Raw genomic sequence first — 19326 nt, forward strand, 5'->3', positions numbered from 1 at the left:
TGTTACTGATTCTCCTCTTCCTTCTCCATCTCTTCTGCTGGCTGTACATGCCTTGCCCAACCTTTACTTACCTGTGAACCCCAGCTGGGACATTGTCCTTGGCCTCTTCTCTTCTTTCTTCACCTGTTTTCCCTGAGTAACCTTACCCACTCCTGTGGTCCAACTACCATCTGCAAGCAGATGACTCCCAAATACATATCTCTAGCCTAAAGGCTCTCACTGAGCACAATACCCAAATATCCAGTCCCCTACTGGACATCTCTACCCGCTTATTTTGCAAGCACCTCTAGCTCAACATTTCTAAAATGGAAAATGGAACTCATTATTATCCCCCTCAGTCCCTCCTCCTGTATTTCTTGTCACACATGGCACTAGCATTCACCCATTATTTTAGGCTCCTTAACTTTTTTTTTTAAGATTTTTTTTTGATGTGGACCATTTTTAAAGTCTTTATTGACTTTGTTACAATATTGCTTCTGTTTCATGTTTTGGTTTTTTGGCCCCAAGGCATGTGGGATCTTAACTCCCCAACCAGGGATCAAACCCACACTCCCTGCATTGGAAGACGAAGCCTTAACCACTGGACCGCCAGGGAAGCGCCTAGACTCCTTAACATTTCTTGCATCTTTTCCTTTTCCTCACGTCCCTCTTTATTCTCCCTGCTGCCCTGATTCAGGTCCTCATCACCTCTCCACAGGTCTACTGCAATGACTTACTAATCAATCTTTGTCCCCAGAGTGGCCTTCTCCAATTCATCCTCTATATTAAAGTCAAATTAACCTTTTAAAAACACAATTTGATCACATCATTCCCTTACCAGAAGCCCTTCAATGGCTCTCTCCTCTGTCCTCAAATTAACTTCTAAGTATAGATTCAAGCCCTCGATGACCTGGAACTTCTTTGGCCATACCTCTCACCATATCTCTCTCTTTCCTTCCTCTCCTCAGTCCCAGCCCTCCTACCCCTTTGGCCTCCAGGTGCTAAGTTCTAGCCATAGAAAGCAGTTCGTGTGTCCTTGATAGGGTCAGGCTGTATGGCCTTCTTAAATTTCTGTACTTAGCTCACACTGCTCCCTCTACCTAGAAGGTTTAAATGCCCACTTTTCCCTCTAAATTTGATGTAAACATCTTGGGTGCAGAACCCCATACCTTACTCCTTACTCCAAGATACATTCCCAGCTCCCAGCATAGTGCCTTACCACAAAACAATCAAGAAATGTTTGCTGAACTGAAACAAACAGTTATATTACAAAGAAAAAAAGGTTTACATTTGGCTTTCAAATTGGCTTTGTACTAACAGTTGAATACGGATGCAGTTGATTGGGAAAATCACACAATTGCAAACAAAATAATGGAACTATATTGTAAAGAATTGAATGAAAAGTTTCTAATTCTTACCCATTGCTAAGAACCCTTCCTGCTTACTACTCCAGATTTTATAGGAATTATATCATTTAATTTTTTATAATTACACAATGAAGTAAATACTATTATTATATCTCTTTTTACAAAGAAGCTCAGCCAAGCAACTTGCCCAGGGCTTCATAGCTAGTAAGCACGGAAGCCAGGATCTGAGCACAGCAGCCTGACTCCAGAGCCTGCATACTTAACGCCCCAACACCCTGTCCTTCTCTGTTATTAGGGACTGGCACACAGAGAGTGTCCAATAAAGTTCTGTTGAGATAATGTTATTCACCTTCTTGATATTCCTAAATCAGAAGAGCCAAAGGGCAGAAGTCTTCGACTCTCAGGCCAGGGCAAAGGAATCACTGCTCTTGGCCTGCAGGGGGCAGTACACCTCTCAGATACTCCCACAGGAGCCCCACCTGGACTGGTCAGGAGGCTCTCCCAGCACCAGGGAAACCACCCGAAGAAGGGCAGGGGCTATGAGGAGACCTGGGGGATGCAAGCTTTGTAAGCAAGAGGGTGACAGAAGGAAGAGTAACAGCAGGGAAGGCACTGAGTCTGGGGCAGGAAAAGAGGAGAGAGGAGGCCTAGGGAACCCTCTTCTATAAAAAATAAGACAGAATGACAAACTTTAAATGAAAAAGGGAATTTCATGATAACAATAATGACAGTTAGCCACTGCACTGAATGCTTTACATTTAAGTCAATGAATTCTCAGAACAACCCTATGAGGTAGGTGCTACAGTGATTCCGTGTTTAACAGGTAAAGAACTAAGGAACTAAGAGGTTAAGAAACTTGTACAGGACATGGCAAGTAAAAAGCAGGGCCAAGTTTCAAATGCAGGCAGTTTGGCTGCAGAGCTCAAGTATTAACCCTATACTGTTGCCTCCAGTGATCATACAGTCCTACCTCCTCCTGATTCAGATGGAAAAAATGAGGCTCCATGACCTTTCCCCAAGGTCACAAGTTGGTCAGTAGCTACATCGAGGAAGTTAATGATCTGCAAAAAGTCATTATTTGCTCCATGAAGTTTATGTTAAAGCAAGCAGTGCCACTGGCTGGTCTTATGATCTAGGTCAAGTCCCCTGGGTTTAAGAGTACGGGGCTTCTGCATCCCAGCATACTGTTAAGACAAGTTCCCTGCAGGAAGCGGTCTTTTGCTCATTTAACAAACATTATCAAATACTTAGTAAGTACCAGGCCCTATGCTAGACCTTGGGATAGAATGTTGAACAAGACACAGCCCTTTACTCAAGGAGCTCCAGGTAGGTCTAAGCACAGGAGAAGACACCTAAACAAAAACAGTGCACCAAAGTGTTACAGGTCCTAAGATAGTATTGAAGGGGGAAACTGAGGGAGGGCCAAAAGGACAGAGAAGTCAATCTGGCTGGCAAACGGGCCAGGGAATACCATGAAAGAGGCAATTCTCATCCTGAGTCTTGACAAGCAGTAGAGTGAATAAGAGCATAGAACCTGAAAGAGCACAGAGTAATTGGAGGGCTGTGGTAGGCAAAATAATAGTCCCCAAAGACATCCATGCCCTAATCCTCAGAACCTCTGAATATGTTACCTTACATGGAAAAAGGGACTTTGCGGATGTGATTCAGGTTAAGGACCCCGAGATGGAGAGATGAGCCTGGATTACCTAGGCGAGCCCAATCTAATCACATGAGTCCTTAAAGGCAGAAGAGACAGAAGAGTGGGTCAGAGAGATGAGGTGTGAAAAGAATTCGACCCACCACTGCCAGCTCTGGAGATGGAGGAAGAGAATCACAAGCCACAGAATACAGGTGGCTGCTAGAAACTGGAAAAGGCAAGGAAACAGATTCTCCCTAGAGTCTCCAGAAAGGAATGTAGCCCTGCCGACACCTTGATTTTAGCTCACTGAGACCTGTACTGAACTTCTAACCTATAGAAATGTAAGATAATAAATCTGTGTTTTTTAAACCACTGATTTTCTGGCAATTTGTTATGGCACTATTCATAGATAATGAATACAGGAGCTTATCAGCAGTTCAGGATTGCTGAATCAATGGGACAACTCAAGAACAGAAGGCCATGTGAAAGTTCCTTGCCAGTAACTTATCCCATGAACTTGGCCACGTCAAATCACATACCCATTCATTCACTCACTCACTAACTCATTTATTTATTCAACAAACATTTTTTGCTTCACCAAGATGATTATGTTTCACCTGGGCCTTAAAGGACAAGTAAGAGCTTGCCATGGACGAAGGTGCATCTTTGGGTTTCAGGAGGTGGCATGACATGGCATAAGTCCACCTTAGGTTTGTCACTTATTATTTGGTTTCCCGACCTGGGGCAAGTTACTTTAAACTCTCTAAGCCTCAGTGTTCTCATTTGTAAAATGAGGAAATAATAATATTTACCTTATAGAATTGTTCTATGGATCAAATGAAATCGTAAATGTGAAAGCACTTTGCAAGTACAAGGTTTTTTGTTGTTAATCAATTATAAATGAAAAGCAGGTCAATATGATGGATGTAAAACTTCCCCCAGAATATTTATACCTACCGTATTGCAGAAGTGGGGCGTGTCTGCCTACCAGGTTGAGTGCAAGGTCTAACGCCACTGCCTCATCAGCCATTTACTCAATACCCCCGCCCACTGGTTTCCTTTATAATAAAGGTATTCAGTCACAGAGGGCCCATTAGGTGCCAGATCCAAAGGCTTTTGCTCAGCTGGCCCTCAACTTCCCAGACCACTTGAGAACAGTGGGATTACTCACTTCCCCTGCCTCTCAAAACACTCTCCTTGGGCTTCCCTGGTGGCACAGTGGTTGAGAGTCCACCTGCCAATGCAGGGGACGTGGGTTCGTGCCCCAGCCCGGGAAGATCCCACATGCCACGGAGAGGCTGGGCCCGTGAGCCATGGCCGCTGGGCTTGCGCATCCGGAGCCTGTGCTCCGCAACGGGAGAGGCCACAGCAGTGAGAGGCCCGTGTACCACAAAAAACAAAAAACAAAAACCAAAAAAAACCCCACTCTCCTCCTTAGCCCACGTGTCACTGCACAGCCCTGGTTCTCTTCCTCTCTCTAATTACACTCTTGCCTCTTCACCGGCTCCTCTTCCTCTTCCCATTTCCCTGCCAAGGATATTCTCCCCAGCTCAATCCTTCAGCCCTTCTTTTACTCAGAGAATTCATCCACTTAAATGATTTGAAGCAAAAGTTTCCAGGCGAATGTCTTCCAAATACATATTTTTAGTCTAGATCTCTCATCTGAGCTTCAGTCCTACATCTCCAACTGCCTGCTGGACATATGCACCTAAAGAGTTTATGTCAGAGCAAATGCTGACTAAACTGAAAATACTAGGAGAAAACTCCCATTTGAAGTACACAAGAAAAGGCACTAAATTCTGATTTAAAAGAGGTGAGCTTGAGCAGATGGCAGAACCCATAGAGATGGTCCAGTAAAATTAAGGCACATATGGCTGGGATTCAGGGCACAATGGCAGTCTGCTAACCAAGAAAGAACACTGCCCCAAGAGACCTGGATTCTCATTACATCTCTGGTGCTAACTCACTATATGGCCCTGGATAAGTCACTTCATCTCTCTGAGTCTGAATTTCCTTGTTTATAAACTGAGGTAGCTAAAATGGATTTAAACGTTTATGACATTGACATTTATAAAGTTCAGAAACAGAAAACAAAAACTATAAGATCTCAACAGTAAATGGACAAAGAACACAAACAATTCACAAAAAAAGGACAAAGTGCCAATAAACAAATAGAAAACAATCCATTCTATACAGCAAATGAAAACAAGATGCTATTTTTACCCAGTAAATTAGTAAGATTTTAAGAAAATTGTAGCAATGTAAATTGGAACAGTATTTCTAAAAATCTAAGATTCAGAAATGGATCAGGACAGGAGATGCATACCCAGGAGTTGTCTGAATTAAGGCCTTAGTTAAGCTGGAGAAGTTGACGGCCTCTCTGGCTAAGTGCTCTAAAGCAGCAGCCAAAGACTGAGGTCTGAGCTTTCTGGAAACATACCTCCTGTGAGAGGAGAGGGGACAAAGACGAAAGAAACAGAGAAAGGCGAGAAACAGGAATAAAGAAAGCTAGAAAGCGTCATGGAGAAAATCTTGTTTGACCCTGTCATTTTCATTAATTTGATGAACATATCCTGAGCATCTGCTATATGCCACACTAATGCTTGAAATGCATTGGTGAATAAAATATATTGCATGGTCTTGCTGGCATAAAGTTACTGTACAGTAAACAAAAAATAACTCAGTAAATAATTAAATAAATAATTACAAACTCAGATAAGGGCTTGAAAGAAATAAACATTTAAAAAATAGATAAAGAATTGGCAACAGGGCTTCCCTGGTGGCGCAGTGGTTGAGGGTCCGCCTGCCGATGCAGGGGACAAGGGTTCGTGCCCCGGTCCGGGAAGATCCCACATGCCGCAGAGCGGCTGGGCTCGTGAGCCATGGCCGCTGAGCCTGTGCGTCCGGAGCCTGTGCTCCGCAAGGGGAGAGGCCACAACAGTGTGAGGCCCGTGTACCGGAAAAAAAAAAAAAAAAAGAATTGGCAACAAGTTCAGTGTCATTCTTATTGACAGAAAAGAGAGTAATCAATGGTCTCAAGTTCACGGTTCTGGGAAGATGAGAACTGAGATAAGACTACTGGATTTGGATAGAATGAAATCACTCGTGTCCTTACAGAGAAGAATAGTGTTTGTGGGAGAAGCCAGCATGGAAATAATTTAATGAAGGAGGGGAAGGGGCAGAAATGGGAGTTGTGATTATTAATCATATTTAAAGGAATTTGGCTATAAAAGGAAGAAGCGAAACGAGGTATCTGGAAAAGATGGCAGACAATTAAAGGAGAAGATTTAAGTGTATCCGAAGGTAGAAAGAAAGAGCCAGTAAAGGGGGTATGGGTGACAACAAAATGAGAGGCATCATGGCATCCTCATCTCCACAGTCAGTCCTTACAAAGCCTGGTCCATTCTCCCTGATAAGGTCTCCCTACGAACCTGTCACTCAACAGGTTAGGTTCTCTCCTATTTTAAAAATTAGAACTTTCTTCAATTCCACATTCCTTTCTGATATTGCCACCTCTCTCTTTCCTTTCAATACCAAACTTCTTGAAAGAGTTGTCTATTTTCACAGTTCGTTTCCTTACCTCCTCCTCACTCCTCAAGCTTCTGCCCTTAACCTTGCCTTTGAAACTGTCCTTACCAAAATCATTAATGACCTTACTTTGTAAAATCCAATGTGCAATTTTTAGAATTAGCTTCTTTGGCCCTTTGACAACGATGGACACTGCTGACGAATCCCCTCTTAGAAGCCCTCCTTCCCATTCCATGACAGCGTTCTCTCCCATTTCCCTGCTCACACCTTCTCCATTTCCTGTGAGCCTCATATATTGATGTGCTTCAGGATTTGGGACTTGGCTCTTTGCTTTTCCTACATACTCTCCCTGGGCAACTGCCTCAGTTTCTAACTATATGCTGATGATGACTCTCAAGTATATATTTACTGTCCCTCCTTAGCTTTAGCCTTGTACATCCAACATTCTGTTGGACATTTCCTCTTGGATGTCCCACAATAGTGGGACACTAAAGAAACTGCCCAGAATTTTTTGAGAGACAAGGAGACATACGAGCTAAGGGGCATGGAAAATAAAAGACCTAACAAATTTCTAAGTGTAGAATCCCAGAACAAAGAAATAGAGAGAATAAAGGAGACGCGCTTTTGAAGAGATAATGGCTGTAAAACTTCTACAAATGAACATAAATCTGCAGGTCCAGGAAGTAGAATATATCTAGGTTAAATTAAAAGAAATACATGCTGTGATAGCCTGTCTACAAGATAGCCCCCAATGATCCTCACCTCTTCGTATTCATAACCCATGTGTAGTTGTCTCCCAACTGTACCCAGGTTGGTCTGTGTGATCAACAGAATATAATAGAAGTGATGGTATGTTACTTCCAAGACTAGATGATAAAAGACACTATGGTTTCCATCTTGGTTATTCTCTCTTGGGTCACTTATTCTGGGGAAAGTCAGATGCCATGTCATGAGCAGCCCTATGGGAGGCCCAGGTGATGAAAAACTGAGGCCTCCTACCAGCAATCCCATAAGTGAGCAGTTAGGAGCAGATCTTCAAGCCCTGGTCAAGCTTTCAGATGACTACAGTCCCACCCAACAGTTTGACTATAACCTCTTAAAGAGACCATGAGCCAGAAGCACCCAGATAAGCAGGTCCTTGATTCCTGACCCTCAAAAAACCTGTGTGAGATAACAGACACTTAAGCTGCTAAATTTGGGCGTAATTTTTACACAGGGACAGGTAACTAATACGCATGCTAAGCCCAAACAGTTTTGAATGGCTTACGAAGAGTCTTCTCCATCTGGTCCAGACTCTGTCTCCAGCTTATTACATTTCAAGTACACAAAACTTCTTTTAGTTTTTGCAATGTACCGTGTTCTCTCCCACCTCCAGCCCTCTGTACAGCTCATGTGACATACCCAGGCCTGACACATTCTTTAACATCTTTTCTACCCCCAACACGTATACTCCTTGGGCTAACTTCTCCTCATCATCAGAGCACTCATTGCATTGTATGACCAAGTCTTGTTAAATTGCCTGTCCTTCCATTAGACTGCAGGCTCCAAAAAGGTGGGACAGTATCTGTCTCCTTCATCATTATGCCAGCATAGTTCCTAGCACAAAGAAGGTACTCAGTAAATATTTGCCCCTTACAGCCCACAGGATAGGGACAGGCAGGAGGCTAAAGGTGGAAGAATGTAAACATTCTCAGGCAATGATCCAAATGAATCTTCAGGCTAGCAACTGACCAAGGGACCTGTATATTCCACACAACCTCAGGTGATGGCAAGGCTTGGGATAGGGTCAAGACTCAAAAGTTGGATGGTTTCCAGCTCCTCTTAAGTTATACCCCCTTGTTGTGGTTTCATTATGATTCTTGAATTGGAATCTCTGAACATCAGACACACCCATTCTTGAAAGCATATTCACAATGGTACTCAAAGGACAAACAGAAATGATTTTTAAAAAATTGTCATCTGTTCTGTATTTGTAGGACAATTCCAGACTATTATGTTGATATTTAAGATCTGATTGTAAGTGGTATTTGTGGTGTGCCTAAATATGAACATATACATACACATATGTACATGTATACATGTCATAAAATATTAACCACTAGTACCCTCTACTGGTGGAAATACCTTATCTGCTCATATGAATGGTCTTATTGCCCTCTAGTGACCACAACCTATAAAGAGAAAATCTAGCAGCAGATGGGAGACTCTCCTTGGCTATAATGATAGGGTTTTATGTTCTTTAAGCATCTAATTTTCTCAGATTCTGGTTTATATTACAGGGGTGCAACTCTCAAGACTCTTGGGGGAACCTCTGGGGAATTTCGCACAGCTCTTGCCAGCTGTTAGCGCCAGTCTGAAGCTGCTTTCTCTCCTGCTTCTCATGAACAAGAGGTCAAGGGGAGGCAGAGAAGGCAATGGCTGCACTGGTGAGGGCAAGAACAGCAGCTGTGAACGACTACCCTGGACTCCCTGGGGACTTGGGAGCAGCTTGAGGAACACATGTTGGCCCTCCCTCGCATATTATTCACAGTTGTGTACTGTACTAAAATGGTAATTCAACGTAGTTCCTGACTTACCTCTTAAAATATCTCCAATGCTGTAATAAATGATGTAGCAGCAAATGTTGCTATTATTTTGTTTTTACAAACCATGCTTTGGAAGTTATTTCTACTCAAGACGGAAAAGCCAAGATTTAAGTGAAATGTCGCCTCTTCTATGGAGCCTTTTCTGAATTCCCCAGATGTAAGACTACCCTGTCCTCTGTGCCAGCATATACCTTGTACAGATGAGAATGGTTCCATGGACAGTATTTATATGTTTTTATTTTTAACCTATACTATTTTACTGCTCCCATTTGTCTACCTGCTTGTTTCTCCACCCAGCCCTAAGTTCCTTGAGGTCACAAATCATGTCTTCTTCATTTTTGCACACCCAGCATCAAGCACACTCAAAACGTTATCCACAGATCATGCTAGTTACAAGTTCATGCAGTAAGTACAGAAACTGAAGTAAGCATTGAAAACTTTGACAAAGTACTTCTACATTTGTTGAGTATAATTTTTTTTAAAAGTAGGGCTTACATTTTGTATATTTTAATTTCATTTTTCTGGTAATTTTTATTATATTTTAAAAGTATTAGTCTGCAACCAATGGAGAATTTCTTAAACAACGATCTCTCACCACAGATAGTTTGAGAAGCACTGGTATGACAGATAATGTCTGAGGGAGGGAGGAAAGGAGAAAGAAGGAGATAAAATATAAGCACTTATAAAATTCGGAAGGAACATACCTATCCTTGTTGATTTTAACACTTCCTTGGAGGGTATTTTCTTCTTTAATTCTCGTAAGGCTTCAACTAGATTCTCTTTGGTTTGATCAGGAAGCTCCAACATAGTTTTCCATCTTTTTATGTCTTCTATAACCACAACTCTCTGAGAAAAAGAAAAGTCATTTGGAAAATGGAACATTTTCATTAGAAAGACATCTGCCTTCACCTGAGCTAATGGGGCTCCTACTGACATATGAATTATTGATTATGACCTGAACGAAAGCACAATATATGTGATGGCCCCAAATGATGGGTAATTGCTTAAAAGCAGCTCCTGCTTACTGCAAATCAGGAAGAGAGTTACATCTATTAGGAAAAGTGCAAGTTTTAATCTTACCATGTCAGACACCACTGGGCACTTAGCACTGAGAGGCAGTAAGGAGGAGAAGAAAAGAAAAATGATGCTGAGGTGAATCAACCTTATATAGCTCACTTAAGTATCTTAATTCACAGGCAAGGACAGAGAGCAGAGAAGTTATAAAGACATATTTATTTCAACAATAAAAAGCACACAGCTCCCTACTTCCTAGATGGTAAAACTCAAACCCTCTTTTGTTTGAAGAATTTTTTAAAACTTTAAACACATAAAAAGGTAGAGTAACTCACTATTTATAATGAAAAAAGTTAACATTTTACCATTACACATAAAATAATAAAACACTGTAAAGTTCAAGCCTCCTTACACCCTTCACCCTTCATTCCCTTCCTTCCGTTTCTAGAAGAAACCACTATCTTAAAGTTGACACGAATCTTTCCATTAAGTGTAAAATATTAACAATTAAGGAATCTGGGTGAAAGGGATGAGGAAGGTCTTTGTACTTTGTACTTTTCCGTAGTTTTGAAATTATTTCAACTAAGATTTTTTTTTAAGTAAACTGGGAGAAAAAAATAAAGTCGCTTTTATAATTGCACAAAAAAATTTTTTTTCTTGCTTTTATCATTATTACCCTGGGGAGGTAGGCCCGGGTAGGGACTGGGAAGGGGCACAGGAGCTTCTGATAAATGTCCTGTTTCTTGATCTGGATACTGGTGACACAGGTGTGTTCTCTCCGTGCAAATCTGTTAAGATGTACATATTTGTCTACTTTTCTACATGCATGGGATAGTTCAATAAAAAGCAACCCAAAAAGTCTCAACTCCCTCCCTGGCTGGGGTCTAGCCTAGCTGCCCGTGGTGGGAGAAGGGGATGTCTGGGGACTTCTCTATTTCCCCACCTCTGCTTCTCCTCCTCCCCCATCTGCTTGTTTGCTTTGGTCTTTGGCCCTTCCAGGTTCGAAACTGGGAAAAAAAGAAGCAGTAAGGGAAAGCAAAAGCCTTATTTTTGGTTGTGATGCTACGCTCATCAGGTTTCAGTGCTCTCTAGACTTGGCAGATATTCATGAGGTGTTTTTGTGGTTCCGTGGAGAGCTCCCATGGTTGAGATCTCACCTGCAGTTCCCACAACACTAGCAAGGCCTCTTCCAGCCAGCCGCTTACAGGTCCACCCTAAGTCTCCAGTTTCTGGCAATTGCTTCACCCACTCTCACTGTAGGGGTCCCACTGCCCTTCCAAGGATCCTTGTGAACTGAGCCCCTTTAATTCAACTCCAGGCCAGTGAGCATTTTCTCCACTATGCCCACATCTTTGCCCTGAAAAACTCTGTGCATAACAGCTTTCCCACAGCAGCCACTTCTCCTTCTTGTGGCATCAGTTGCCACCCTGTTTTTAGACTTTCCCAGGCACAGGTCTGGTCTCTGGGTCCACCAACTCCAGGAACTGAGGTCACGTTCTCCAAGTGAAAATACCATAGCCCTCCCACTTTATCCAAAGGAATTCTATCTCCTCTCTTTACCTTCAACTTTCTTTCTTTTTTTTTTTACCTTCAACTTTCTTTATTGCCTAAGGTAGGTGATAGGTTCAGGATTCCAAAACTGGTCTTCATTTTCTGCCTTCACAAGTTCTGTAGAGATGGTCTAGAATAACATTTGGGAACACCATTTTATAGCTATTCCTTTGTTCTCAGCCTTTAGGAGCCCTAGCCAAAATTGAGACAGAGGACTTTTTTATGAGCTGTTACAATATAAAATAGTATTAATATTAAATGGTATGACAAATACATCGATGAAGCCACCAGGTAAGGGATAGTTTCAGTAGGAAGAAGGTGTAAATATAATATTCTGCAGCTTGCTTTTTTCACTCCATATAATTTCTTGATTTATCCATACTGATATGTATAAACCCAGTTGATCTATTTTAATACTATTGAATATTATTCCATTATTTTTATATAGAATGATCTATTTTAATAGTATTGAATATTATTCCATTATTTTTATATACAATGTCTTAGAATTTTAAAATCTAGTCCCCTAATGGATATTTAGGGACGTTTTCCCCCCTCACATTTCCCCGATTATAAACATTGCTTCAATGAACTCCTGCCTATCATACATTCATATGTCTTCCATCCTTTACTTTCAACTTTTTTCTGGGTCATTACGCTTTAATAGCCTATGGCTGCTTTATTTTGCTCCTCCTCCCCTATCCAATCTGAGAGTTTCTATCTTTTAATAGGCATGTTTAATCCATTTGCATTTATTATGATTACTGATACACTGGACATACTTTCTCTTTGTTTTTTTCTTCTTTTCTTATCTTTTATTTAACAGCCTGAGTTTTCTTTAATCTTGTTTTTTCTTTTATGGTTTGGAAGTTATACATTCTATTTCTATCATTTTAGTGTTTGCCTTTACAATTTTTAAGATACTCAATGAAATCTATACCAGTATCCTCCTCACAAGTCTCTACCTTCTGAAATGCTTATTAGAAATATACATGGTCTCTGCCTGTCCTTCAAGTCTCTTAACTTGTCATATTTCTATTTCTGTGGGATGCATTCTAAGTGATTTCCTCAGATCTAGCTTTCAATTCAGCATGTCTCTCCGTAGCTATGACTTACCTACTTTTAACCTGTTCAATGTGTTTGTCAACAGATATGCTTTTTCATTGGACAAATTCTGTTTTTGTTTTTTTTCTCTAAATCTGCCTGTTTTCTTTTCATACTATCCTATTCTTATCATTTCTATTACTTTCATTATCCTGTGAACATTTTAAACATATTTAAGGTCTCTTTCAGACTGTTATCTCTGCTTCTTGGAGGAGAAATTCTATTATTTACATCTACCTGCTCATCCTCCCTCCTGGTAATTTATTTTATTGTAGAGCTTTGCAATTTTTGACCATGAATTCATCTTTAATGGAGATTGTTTTCCACAGGAGTCCTGTGTACTCTAGGTTGTGAAGCGCCTTAACAGGGAAATCTCACCTTTGCCTTTGCCAAGGCCTTTGGATTTCCCTGGTTCTGGGCCAGTTTTTATGTTAATTTTTCAGCTTTGCAGATAGCACGAAGTTAAAAATATATATACACACATAGTAATAAGTGTGAGGTTCTAATTTATTATGGTCAACTCTTTTTGAACTCAAACCCTGAGATGATACAATCTTCATGCTGATTCCTTGGACTGGTGGATGGAATTTTTCTAGTTCATTTTTCAAAAGCATAGTAGCCCTGTGTTGACTCCCAGCTTCATGTGGCCTGAAGCCTTATCTGCTGTCCCCATACTGGCCCTAAAACCCCAGCCCCTAAACTCTGTACCTGGTTTGCATGGAACTATATATAAGCATACCTTGTTTTATTGCACTTCACTTTATTGCACTTTGCAGATATTGCTTTTTTTTTTTTTTAACAAATTGAAGGTTTGTGGCAACCCTGCAACGAGCAAGTCTACAGATGCTATTTTTCCAACAGCATTTGCTCACTTCGTGTCTCTTGTGTCACATTTTGGTAATTCCTGCAACATTTCAAACTTTTTCCATTATTATTATATTTGTTATGATCTGTGATCAGTGAGCTTTGATGTTACTATTGTAATTGTTTTGGGGTGCCACAAACCATGCCCATACAAGACAGCAAACTTAACTGATAAATATTCTGACTGTTCCACCAACCAGCCATTTCCCCATCTCTCTCCCTCTCCTTGGGCCTCCTTGTTCCCTGAGACAATACTGAACAACAATACTGAAATTAAGTCAATTAATAGCCCTACAATGGCCTCTAAATGTTTAAGTGAAAGGAAGAGAAACACGTCTCTCACGTTAAATCAAAAGCTAGAAATGATTAAGCTTAGTGAGGAAGGCATGTTGAAAGCCGAGACAGGCCAAAAGCTAGGCATCTTGCATCAAACAGTTAGCCAAGTCATAAATGCAAAGGAAAAGTTCCTGAAGGAAATTAAAAGTGCTACTCCAGTGAACACACAAATGATAAGTAAGCAAAACAGCCTTATTGCTGATATGAGAATGTTTTAGTGGTCTGCACAGATCAAACTAACTACAACATTCCCGGGGTGGGGGTGATGGTGTGATGAATTGGGAGATTGGGATTGACATATATACACTAATATGTATAAAATGGATAACTAATAAGAACCTGCTGTATAAAAAAATTAATAAAATAAAATTCAAAAAAATAAAGAAGTATAACTGATATGTTAAGAGAGGAGAGAAATCAGAATCGTAAAAAAACAAAAAAACTAACTACAACATTCCCTTAAGCCAAAGCCTAATCTAGAGCAAGGCCCTAACTCTCTTCAATTCTATGAAGGCTGAGAGAGGTGAGGAAACTGCAGAAGAAAAGTTTGAAGCTAGCAGAGGTTGGTTCATAAGGTTTAGGGGAAGAAGCCATCTCTATAACATACAAGTACAAGGAAGCAGCAAGTGCTTAAGTAAAAGCTGTAGCAAGTAATCCAGAAGATCCATCTAAGATAATCAATGACAGATTTTCAGTGTAGACAAAATAGCCTCATATTGGAAGAAGATGACATCTAGGACTTGCATAGCTAGAGAGAAGTCAATGCTGGCTTCAAAGGACTGGCTGACGATCTTGTTAGGGGCTAATGCAGCTGGTGACTTGAAGTACAAGCCAATGCTCATTTGCCATTTTGAAAATCCTAGGGCCCTTAATAATTATGCGAAATCTACTCTGCCTAGGCTCTATAAATGGAACAACAAAGCCTAGATGACAGCAAATTTGTTTCCAACATGGTTTACTGAATATTTTAAGCCCTCTGTCGAGACCTATTATTCCGAAAAAAGATTCCTTTCCAAATATCACTGCTCATTGACAATACACCTGGTCACTCAAGAGCTCTGATGGAGATGTACAACGAGATTAATGTTGTTTTCATGCCTGTTAACAAAACATCCATTCCGCTGCAAGGAGTAATTTTGACTCTCAAGTCCTAGAAATACATTTCTAGGATACATGCATCTAGAAATACATTAGAAATACATTTCGTAAGGCTACAGCTGCCATAGATAGTTGATTCCTCTGATGGAAAAGTAAATTGAAAATCTTCTGGAAAGAATTCACCATTCTAGATGCAATTAAGAACATTCATGATTCACAAGAAGTCAAAATATCAACATTAACTGGAGTTTGGAAGAAGCTGATTCCAAACCTCATGGATGACTTTGAGGGGTTCTAGACTTCAGTGGAGGAATTAATGTGGTGGAAAGTGCAAGAGAACTAGAATTAGAAGTGGAGCCTAAGGATATGACTGAATTGCTGCAATCTCATGATTAAACTTTAATAGGTAAGGAGTTACTTCTTATGGATGAGCAGAGAAAGAGGTTTCTTGAGATGGAATCTACTGCTGGTGAAGATGCTGTGAAGATTGCTGAAACGACAATGAAGGATTACATAAACTTAGTTGATAAAGCAGCAGCAGGGTTTGGTAGGATTGACTTCAATTTTGAAAGAAGTTCTACTGTGAGTAAAGTGCTATCAAACAGCACTGCACGCTACAGAGAAATCATTCATGAAAGGAAGGGTCAATTGATGCGGCAAACTTCATTGTCGTATTTTAAGAAAATGTCACAGCCACCCCTACCTTCAGCAACCACCACCCTCATCAGTCAGCAGCTATCAACATCGAGGCAAGACCTCCACCAGCAAAAAGATTCCAACTCGCTGAAGGCTCAGATGATGGTTAGCATTATTTAGCAATAAAGTATTTTTTAATTAAGGTATGTACATTTCTTTAGACATAATGCTATTGTACACTCAACAGATTACAGTATAGCGGAAACGTAGCTTTTATATACATTGGGAACCAAAAAAATTCGCATAATTGCAGTGGTCTAGAACCGAACCCACAATATCTCCAAGGTATGCCTGTTATCTCCAGCTCTGGGTCTGGGTTTCCTCTTTCTTCCTGGCACCTGAGGGTTTCTCTTTCTTCTTTTCAAGCTCAGCTCTGTATTGGAGACTTTTTTTTTTTTTCCTTTTTGGCCACACCATGCAGCATGCAGGATCTTAGTTCCCCAACCATGGATGGAACCCACGCCCTCTGCAGTGGAAGAGCAGACTCTTAACTGCTGGACTGCCAGGGAAGTCCCTGTATTGGAGACTTTTTATCAAGCATTTCTACAAGGCTGGAATGAGGTTGGGGGTTTCATATCAGATCATTCCAGCATATGGAACTACAGAAGCCTAAGCTCTTTAGTATGGCATAAAAGGTCTTAATAAATATGATTTGGCTCCTGACATCCTTTTCAGCCTCACCATTGGCTCAACATACATCAAACTATTTGAAGCTGCCTAAACAAACCACAGTATTTCACATCCTCTGCCTGGGATGCTCTTTCTCTGCCTGAACCACGTGATAACACCTACTTATTTTGAAAGACTCTTCAAGAATCACCACCTGTATGAAGCCTTGCTTGCCTCTCTCCAACCGCATCTGACCAAACTCCCTTTTGAGTTTGTAATCCATACAGGCTTCAATTACCCCATCTGTACTTTCTGCAAATAGTTATCTACAAGGCTGTCTTCTCCATTAGACTATGAACAACTTGAGGGCCAGAACAGTTCGTTATTTGTCTCTCTATCCCCAGTGTGCAGTAGATGTAATTGAACAAAGTTTTATCTACCCTCAAGGACTAAGTACAGTACAGTTTTCAGATATGAAATATTAGGGCAAAAATAGAAAAATATAGCAGTCCGCTCCAGAGAATTCCATATACATACAAAGAATGTTTCCCTATTTCTGTCCACACATAGGCCCCAAAACGGATACTGCAAGTTCTTATCTGAATTACTTAGAGGAAAAAGGGAAGTGGAAATAAAATATGAATGGGGAAGCTATAATGAGTAGTGGAATGGTTACTGCCAGAAAGAAAAGGTGCTCTCCAAAATACCATCTGGTCTTACAGTTGTGGATAGCTGGAATATCAGGTTTGGTAAAACGAATTAAAGAAAATGCTTCGCTCATAAGCAATAAAATGGGCACCATTCCACTGGTGGGGGCAGGGGACAACATATTGGCTAGTCAATCCTACAAAGGGAGTATAAAGATATATAGAGCATTCTTAAGTGCAGAACCTAAAATAATTAGCATCTTTTCAGAATCTTTCCATTTAAAAAAAATCTCCTATTGCAACCAACAGAAGAAATCACTTTCCCTAGGGAGAAAGAAGAGATTAACCAAATTAACCTTTACTATTCAAATGTACACCACATGAGCTTATTGAGTGTCACTTTTATTGCATGTGATAAGACTATGGCAAAATTACTTGTAATATGCTGATAACAGAAGTACAATGGTCCTAATATTCCAAGATTTTTATACCTCCTCTGCTGGCATTCAGAAACCTCCACTTTTTTTTAGTTCACAGACTGTGGAACCAGATTTTCTAGTTCAAATCCCAGCTCTGCCACTGACAGCTTCATAACTTTGGACAAGCTACTTAATCTCTCTGTGCCTTAGATTCTTCATCTGTAAAATATAAATGATAAAAGCATCCATTTCACAGAGCTATTATTAGAATTTAAAGAGTTAATATATGTAAAGCACTTAGCACAATGCCTGGCCCACAGAAATGGGCTCAATAAATGTAAGCAGGAATCATTATTACTATCATCATCACCATCATCATCACCATTCTCAGCTCTAGTTTTACTATGCAGCCTCTCTTTTTCCATACAAGAGGGAACTATTTATTAGTTTTTATTATGTGCCAGATACAATGCTTGGCCCTTTCAATATGCATTTTATTTAGCCCTCATAACAACCCTGAAGGTTAAATATTATTTCTGATGTTACTGATGAGGAAACTGAGGCTTGAATATTCAGCAGATTCTTGTCATTAAAACATGACAGTGGTGTGTGGGAATAGTCACTTGGCAGAACGTGGACCTAGTTAACTCTCTAGAATTCATATTTAACTCAACTTGTTTTTAATTTGTCATTGTGTACACAGGAAAGTAAGCATGTGTGCATGCATAAACGAAAGAGAACAGCAAGTACCACTTACTGAATAGTTATATGTCACTCCTTCCCTCTACCTAGCCAAATCTTTCCATCTCTTTAAGGTGCTCTGACCACTAAAACAGATGCTGAGCTCTTTCCTCTCTTAACTCTCTTTTTGGTCTGCGTTGGGTCTTTGTTGCTGCATGTGGGCTTTCTCCAGTTGCAGCAGGTGGGGGTTATTCTTTATCGCGGTATGCAGGCTTCTCATTGCGGTGGCTTCTCTTGTTGCGGAGCACGGGCTCTAGGCATGCAGGCGTCAGCAGTTGCAGCACACAGGCTCGGTAGTTGTGGCTCGCGGGCCCTAGAGCGTGCAGGCTTCAGTAGTTGTGGTGCACAGGCTTAGTTGCTCCGTGGCATGTGGGATCTTCCCAGAACAGAGCTCGAACCCGTGTCCCCTGTACTGATTGGCAGGTGGTTGTTTTTTTTTTTAAGGCTCATACTTTTATCTTAAATTTTTCTTATGTTCCCTGAAGTACCTAGCATAGTATTGAGCATAAAGTTGTTTCACAATAACATTTGTGGAGTAGCTTACTATCCAGACCCAGCAAGGGCATCCCCAAATAATGATTATTGTTTATTCAATAAATTTTTACATACAATGTAGCAGGCACTGTGTTAGGTCTTAAAGCAGAATCAGAATATAAGAGACTGCAGTCCCAGTCCTAATAGTTCATAATAGATTGGGGAAACTACAGGTAATCAGATAATAACAATACAGTAAGGTAAGTGCTACAACGGATATTTGAACCAAGTGCCAAGAGAGTATCGAAGAGGGAAAGATTAATTCCCCACAAAGGACCCAGGAAGCATTTCATCATTCACTTATTTAACAAATATTTATTGACCACTTAGTATGTGCCAAGCACTGTGATAGGTCCAAGGGTGGAGAGGTAAATGAAATGTCCAAGGTCCCTGTACTCATGAAACAATCTAAGATTCACTTGAGCGGGATGACAAATGGGTAGGAATTCACTCTGTAAAAGATGCAGGAAAGGGGACCAACATCAAGTCAAAGCCCTGGAGACATGAAAGAGAATAGCTTAGATAGAGAAGAGCAAGAAATGGGGTGTGGCTGGAATGCATTCCCGTGAATGGGGAGCTATAAGAGATGAGGTGAGATGGCACCTCAGACAGAAC

The 19326-nt window shown here is 40.7% G+C and overlaps 1 protein-coding gene across 4 annotated transcripts in view; it reads right to left on the reverse strand.

Moving 5' to 3' along the window:
* Positions 1–19326, reverse strand: part of TCEANC2 (transcription elongation factor A N-terminal and central domain containing 2) — a 41676-nt gene that overhangs the window by 13512 nt on the left and 8838 nt on the right. For all 4 annotated transcript variants that reach the window (XM_081223044.1, XM_081223045.1, XM_081223043.1 and 1 more), the window contains exon 3: positions 9803–9944. In XM_081223044.1, coding sequence (XP_081079170.1) covers positions 9803–9944 — 142 coding nt within the window. The remainder of the gene's footprint in view (positions 1–9802; positions 9945–19326) is intronic.

This window comes from Mesoplodon bidens (genome assembly GCF_964165515.1).
Source record: "Mesoplodon bidens genome assembly, chromosome: 2".
Classification (NCBI taxonomy): Eukaryota; Metazoa; Chordata; class Mammalia; order Artiodactyla; family Ziphiidae; genus Mesoplodon; species Mesoplodon bidens.